The sequence below is a fragment of the Primulina huaijiensis genome, chromosome 15, assembly GCF_012295235.1.
Source record: "Primulina huaijiensis isolate GDHJ02 chromosome 15, ASM1229523v2, whole genome shotgun sequence".
NCBI classification, from domain to species: Eukaryota; Viridiplantae; Streptophyta; class Magnoliopsida; order Lamiales; family Gesneriaceae; genus Primulina; species Primulina huaijiensis.
Window position 1 is genome coordinate 21202353 of NC_133320.1, and position 6933 is coordinate 21209285.

The window sequence follows — 6933 nt, forward strand, 5'->3', positions numbered from 1 at the left end:
GAGCTCGGTCTAAGAATCGGGGGGGAGACTCGCTATGAAACCCTCAATGTCGATGAAGTCAGTAGGTGCGCCTGGCGGAGGATATCCCTGGGCCTTGAAGAGGTCGACTGCACCCTCGAAACCTACCTCCAAGTAGTGAAAAGCTTTAGGGGCGCAAATCTCATTGAACTCCTCTGACTTGAGGAATTCTTCCTTGAATGAAGAGGCTTCGGAAGCGTGTTGCGCCTTGGCATCCTTGAGGTCCCTACGGATTTGTGATGCTTCAGCTAGAGCATTCTTTAACTCTTCCTTCAGCCTCTGGTTCTCCTTTACGTGATCATCTGTCAGTCGCTGAAACTCCTGTTTCTCTTTCAGAAATTCCTGTTTCTCCTTCAGAAGCTCGTCGCCTCGAGCTTGGGACTCCGAAAGCTCCTTAGCGTGTGTCACTTTCATCTCGTCAATAGTAGCCTGGAGCTGTTCGCGGAGAGCCTTACCCTCGCGTAAGTCTTGGCAGGCGATGGACCTGATATCATTGGCGCGCTCCACCAGCTCCCCGGCGTACATTAATGCCTGAATAAGATAGATAAGAGTGAAAAGACGACAAGAAGATCAAACATATATTGGATATTAATCTAATGACTGGAAGGAGAAATATACCTCAGTGATACTGCTACATGTCCGGCGAGTGAGTTCAGACCACCCCAGTGAACTCATGAACGCTGAGTCTGCGTCGGAAGGAAGCTGATACATTATCTTATGAGCCAGATGAGTAGGACCCCGCCCCACGATGGCCGTGTCCGGGGTGTATAGAGGATGCACCGCCGATTCAGGGGGAGGCCCCTCGTCTGACTCGGACCCTTCTGGAGAAGAGACTGATACAACTGAGATATCAGAAATCTTACGTTTTCCATGCTGTGAGACCGACGGGCTAGGATCAGTGGGTGCCTTCTTCTTACCAGACGGAGGTGGCGACTTGGCTCGAGGAGGCGGAGAGGATGCTCGCTTCGGAGCGGAGGAGGACGTGCATGCCTTCTTCTTCACGGCTGTAGGGGAGCCAGCAGGCCTCTTCACAGTAGTAGAGCAAGAGCTTGTTTTCTTCTTCTCAGCAACATGACAGTCTCCTTTCGTGGCCATCGTGGCTGCTGGAACGACTGACTTCTGGGGAACGGATGATGAACTCCCAGCCTTCTTTTTCGCAACCTCGCGAAGCAATGCAGCATTCATGACTCTAACACCTGCAAGTAAAAACAGAAAACCGAATGAGAATATTATCAAAGAACGCAATAAGCAAAAGAAAGATAAAAATGGTTAAGAGGCGAGAATATCTACCGGCACTCTCCTTCAGCTTAATTTTCGCGGGACTCAACCCGGCGTGACACATGAGATCTTCAGACAAGAGTTGGGGAATACTAAAGCATCGATCTCCTAATACACTCATTATCTGCAGATACTCCTCATCTTTTTTATAACCCTTGGAAAATTTGGGTTTGGTGAAAGAAGGATACCAATCCGTGAAGCAGGTCAATTCCTTAGGGGGCTGAACAAAAAAGAAATATTTTTTCCAGTCCTTCACGTGACTGGGGGCCCCATCGAAGAGTTTGTGACTAGACCGGGAGGTCACATAGAAAGGTCCTTCTTTTGATCGAGACAGAACTAAGAAGTAGGAGAAGGTGGTGCAATTAAAAGGGAGGTTTAGGGCCCGGAATAACACAACGAAACAGTTTATCAAGCGGAGAGCGTTGGGAGTGAGTAAACATAAATGCACCTGATAGTACTTGCTCAATTCTTGAAGGAAATCGCACAAGGGAAAGCGAAGACCGGCATCAAAGTGATGCTGAAAAAAGGTATAATAGCCCTTAGGGGCTAGATAGGGTCGGTCCTCTGGGCTAGGTATGATGATTTGGTGAGAGGATGGAATGTGCCACAAAGTCCTAAGTTTCGACTCGGTAGTGGGAGGAATATGGGATGACAAATGACCGTACCATAAGTTATCTGCTTCAGACATGTTCATTTGTTGGTTCACGTGACGGACTTCCTTACCAGGACGATTATGAGTGGTGACTTCCTCCTCATGAGAGTCAAGGGTAAATTCAGGATCAGCTAGGGAAGTCCTACTCTGGCTAGACTCGCTAGACCCGCTAGACCTCTCGGAATCACTCGAGGAACCAGACTCGGAATCGGAAGGAGACATAAGTTTTATGGATAATCAAACGGCAAAAGGAGAGAACTGACCCGGAAGAGACGAGTAAGAATACTCAAAAAGCCGCAAGGAGGAGTCGGTGACGAGCACAAGTCGGGTGCACGCTCGTGCGGGGGAGGACGCACCGGGCGAGCGTACGCTGTCGGGTGGTGCGAAGGGTGGCTTGGCGGGGCGCGCAGGTGCGCTGGGGGCGAGGCACGATCGGCGAGCTGACGTGCCGGGCGGGCGGGAGGACAGGCGCGCTGGGGCGAGGCGCGCTCGACGGGTTGGCGAGGGCGAGCAGGCGCGCTGGGGCGAGGCGCTGGCTGGACGAGGCGCGCGCTCGGCGGGTTGGCGAGGGCGAGCAGGTGCGCTGGGGCGAGGCGCTGGCTGGACGAGGCGACACGCAGGTGCGCTGGGGGCGAGGCACGCTCGGCGAGCTGGCGTGCCGGGCGAGCGTGAGGACAGGCGCGCTGGGGCGAGGCACGCTCGACGGGCTGGCGTGCTGGGCGAGCGTGAGGTGAACGGGTGAGCCGGCGTGCCGGACGAGCGTGAGGAGAGGCTTGCTCGGCGAACTCGGCAAGGGCGTGCAGACGCGCTGGGGGCGAGGCACGCTCGGCGAGCTGGCGTGCCGGGTGAGCGTGAGGACAGGCGCGCAGGGGCGAGGCGCGCTCGGCGGGCTGGCGAGGGCGAGCAGGCGCGCTGGGGCGTGGCGATGCGCTAGGGCGCCGGGGCGAGCTGGGCAGATGTATGGGCGTACGCGGCTGTGCAGCTGGGCGAGGGGCGAGCGTACGGTAGGCGGCGAGAGAGGAGCGCGCGGCGAGGGGCTGGGACGTGCGTGTACGGTGGGGCGTAGGCAGCGCTCGGCGAGGCGGTGGATGGTTGTGGGTGGGATGATGTGTGAACGAAGGGGAATTGCGTCGTAGATCGTAGAGGAATTTGTGTAGGGGAGAAGTGAAATTGAAATAAGGAGATGTCTGCTATTTATAGGGAGAGCCGAGACCAAATCTTTCCTTTCAGAACAAGATTGCGATTTGATTGGATATCTTGCCCTTCAGAACAAGATTGCGATATGATTTAATTTGTTTCCAAATCTTTGGAGACTGACGAACGGCAAAAAGAAAATGCACGTCCTCACCCTTGCGAGTGCTTGTTTCTGAAGAGCTTTTGGGGGCGTTGCCCCCAAACCCCCACGACCTGACCGGGCAGGTCGATCCCCGTAATTTTCGCAGTAGTAACATCGTTCGTCAACGACAAACGAAATTAATTTTTCTGGCATGGTACGTCCTCATCGCCGATAAACCAAGGACAACACAATTAATCGAACTTTGAACCTACGATTCAGTTCGACTCGGGAGGAGGAGACTGGTGATACCTCAGGGATGAGCCCATCAAGATCCGGCCCATATTCAGGGCCCACAGGTGAAGGGCCCATGAGAAGCTCAGGTATTCTCCTATAAATACCAGGTTTGAGGGTACGGTTAATTATTCACTATATTGTTTTCAGCAGCACCCTTAGCTGCTCCCCCATATATCCTCAGTCTCTGACTTGAGCGTCGGAGGGGCTACGCCAGGACACCCTCCTGGCCCCCTTCTAACGGTCTTATTTGTGATTTCAGGCTCAGGACAATTTCAAACCTGCGTCTGGATTAGTGATCCTCGCCGGGATCGGACCCTAAATTTCCCGTGAGTATCATGTGGCCTTTTATCTGGTTGAACCGGCAAACCGAGTGTTAATCCGGATCCTAAATACCAAATAAGTGGACGGATTTTATGTCTCAATCAACGATACAGTTAAGGATTCTGGAAAATCATAAAGAAATATTACCATTTCTCTTCTTCCATCGATTCCTCCACCGGTATTGATATGCTACATGGTCGATCTTTTTTCTATCATTTAAATATTGAACGAAAGATTAAGCTTGATTTTTTTAGTTCTTATTTTATAAACTCGGGTGTGTAAAATTTGTGTTTATGTAACGATATGAAGTTGAAGGAATTAAGGGTTGGCATAATATCATTGGTTAAACTTGTTTTAGCATTCGCTTTTCTGCTCATGATACCATCAAGTGAAGACCAAAGCTTGTAAATGGTTTTTCTGTGGACAAAAATGACAATTACTTGACGTCGTTGGATCTTGCTAATTAGCGCAAAGATGGCTTCACCATTTCCTTCCTCAACGTTAATTGAATGTTCAGAGAGCAAACTGGCAGAGAGTAGCAACAGCAGGAACTGGAATGAAGCATTCCAACTATACTCTAATGCGATTACGTGCGGGAACGATGGTCTGAAAGTTGAGGCCACAATCAAGCTGGCTAAGATGTCCAGACATGCTCCAGAAAATATTTTGGCACTTACTGTGCCATTGATCGTTGGTCTTCTTGAAAGTCCACTGAATCCATCAATTCTTGAAGCATCTGCTTACTGCTTGAAATGCCTTGCTTCACAAGGGGATGGCAGATTAGCCCACCTTATCGGTCAATCTGACGCGATTCCTCTTCTTCTAAACCTGCTGCCCAACACTGAAGGTAGATTGCAAATTTCTTTGTTAAAGTGCTTGAGAAATCTTGTAACATTTTGGGACTCAAATAGCAGAACGGTAGCTAGCAACCATGGCCTGGAGATTGTTCTTCGTATGTTAAATTCCAGTTCTGATGTAAAGGATATTCTTTATGAAATATTGAGTGCATTGGCTCTAACTCGAGAGGTTAGAAGGTATATACTGAATTCAAGGAATGTATATCATCTCGTTGAGGCAGCCAATTGTGGCCGCTTGATCTCTAGAACCAGAGCTGCTCAAGCAATCGGCTTACTTGGATTGATTAAAAGTGCAAGACCTACGCTTGTGGATGCAGGTGCTATACCTGTTCTTGTACAGTTACTTAAGCACGGGGATCCCTCCATGAAATTGGTGGCTGGTAATGCACTAGGTGTTATCGCATCACACATCGATCATATTAATCTTGTTGCTCAAGCTGGAGTCATTCCTTTGTATGTCGAGCTACTTCAAGGCTCCGACCCCATTGGTCAAGATATCGCTGTGGATGTATTATGCATCTTAGCTGTTAATGAAGAGAACGCAATTACAATTGCTGGCCATCTGGTGGAACTCCTTAGAGGAGGAAAAGATGGAGCGAAGGCTGGTGCTGTTGATGTGATTCGGGACATGTCAAATTACAAGCACTCAATGTCTGTTGTGGAAAATGCTGGTGCAATACCAATTCTCGTCGAGCTCTTGAAGGACGAGAACACCAATGTTAAAGAGAGAGTTTCTGGAGCCATTGCACAATTGAGCTGCAACAAAGCTGACCGAGTTGCCCTTGCAAATTCTGGAGCGATACCGATTCTCCTCAATGTATTGTTAGAGGATGAGCCCAATGAGCTCATAGACAATGCTGTCGAGGCGCTTGTTAATTTCTCAGCAGACCCTTCACTTGGAGAGCAGATATCCTGTATTTCTGAAAGTCCTTTGTTTCAGAATATGCGTTATAGAGTACTAGAGATGGGTGATTCTGACGAAAGTTGGGCCTCATCTTCGGACCAGACGAGTGTGTGTGATATCCCTTCAGAACCCGATCTTTGTTAAATTTGTTTCCGTGCATGTTTAAATCAGAGACCACATCCCGTGTCTGGTTTTTTACACCCATAGCTTATTTTCTCGGGATGAAAGTCTAAACATCTGGTTCAAATCTTGCAGCATCCATCGAGTGTTGATCACATGGATGTTAACCGTGACTAGGGATTTGGCTGGTTGTTTGTGTTCATTGACGCCAATGTCTCACTACTTTCTCTTGGACAAAGAGGAAGAGGTCGATGTGCTGTAAGAATATCTTGTGTGACTAATATTTAGTATTCTGATTCATGAAAGTATGGCTATGATCACTCATCAAACTAAATAACTAAAACAGTCTTTCAAAAAAGGAAAAAAACAACAATCATTACTCATTAGCACTACTTTCCCTGGTATGAAAAGCACACAACAAAAACATTTCACATTAATGGGGAAAAATATAGACACAGAACCCACACCGTAAAGGTCGCAGTCTACAAAGACGATAAGGTGATACAATGAAACTTAAAGATGACTATAGACTTGTTTCCATGCTGTTTGATACTTTACTTTAAAATGCCTCGAATGATCGATTATTATGTACAACTAATTTAACTACGAAGGAAAACTCTACGAGGGCATATAATAGGCAAAAACTTGTGTGAGACGGTCTCACGAGTCGTATTTTGTGAGACGGATATCTTATTTGGGTCATCCATGAAAAAATATTACTTTTTATGCTAAGAGTATTACTTTTTATTGTGAATATTGGTAGAGTTGACATGTCTCACAGATAAAGATTCGTGAGACTGTCTCACAAGAGACCTACTCCATATAATATCGATTAGAATGAACAAGAATCTTCATCCTTGACATTTTCATAAAGAATTTTCATCCGTCTCTTAGAAACCTCCAAAACTCAGCATCTGAACCAACAGCCACTAATACCACTATCTTGGCAAAGAAACTCCACTTTTTCATTCAGCGTAAAAGTTGGGAGTATTCCATAATTGGCCCTCAACATGCTTGAGGAAACTCGACTCCCCACTCAATCGATCACGCTTAAGTTGCTGAAATGGTAAATCATTTGCCAGTTTCTGATGATCCCTGTGACTTCTATCCCGTTTAGCTCCCACTTTTAAATCATCTCCAGAGCTAAACTCTTCCTCAAAAAAAATCGATGCTAAAACAAGAGAAAATTGGTTGACCAAAGTATCCAATCAAT

The 6933-nt window shown here is 47.7% G+C and overlaps 1 protein-coding gene across 1 annotated transcript in view; it reads left to right on the plus strand.

Moving 5' to 3' along the window:
- The window catches only part of LOC140960006 (uncharacterized), a 13315-nt gene extending 7522 nt beyond the window's left edge, over window positions 1-5793 (plus strand). Inside the window, exon 2 of the mRNA XM_073418108.1 lies at window positions 3850-5793. Within this exon, the coding sequence (XP_073274209.1) occupies window positions 4314-5744 (1431 nt within the window). The 5' untranslated portion in view covers window positions 3850-4313 and the 3' untranslated portion in view covers window positions 5745-5793. The remainder of the gene's footprint in view (window positions 1-3849) is intronic.
- Window positions 5794-6933: the final 1140 nt, after the last annotated feature.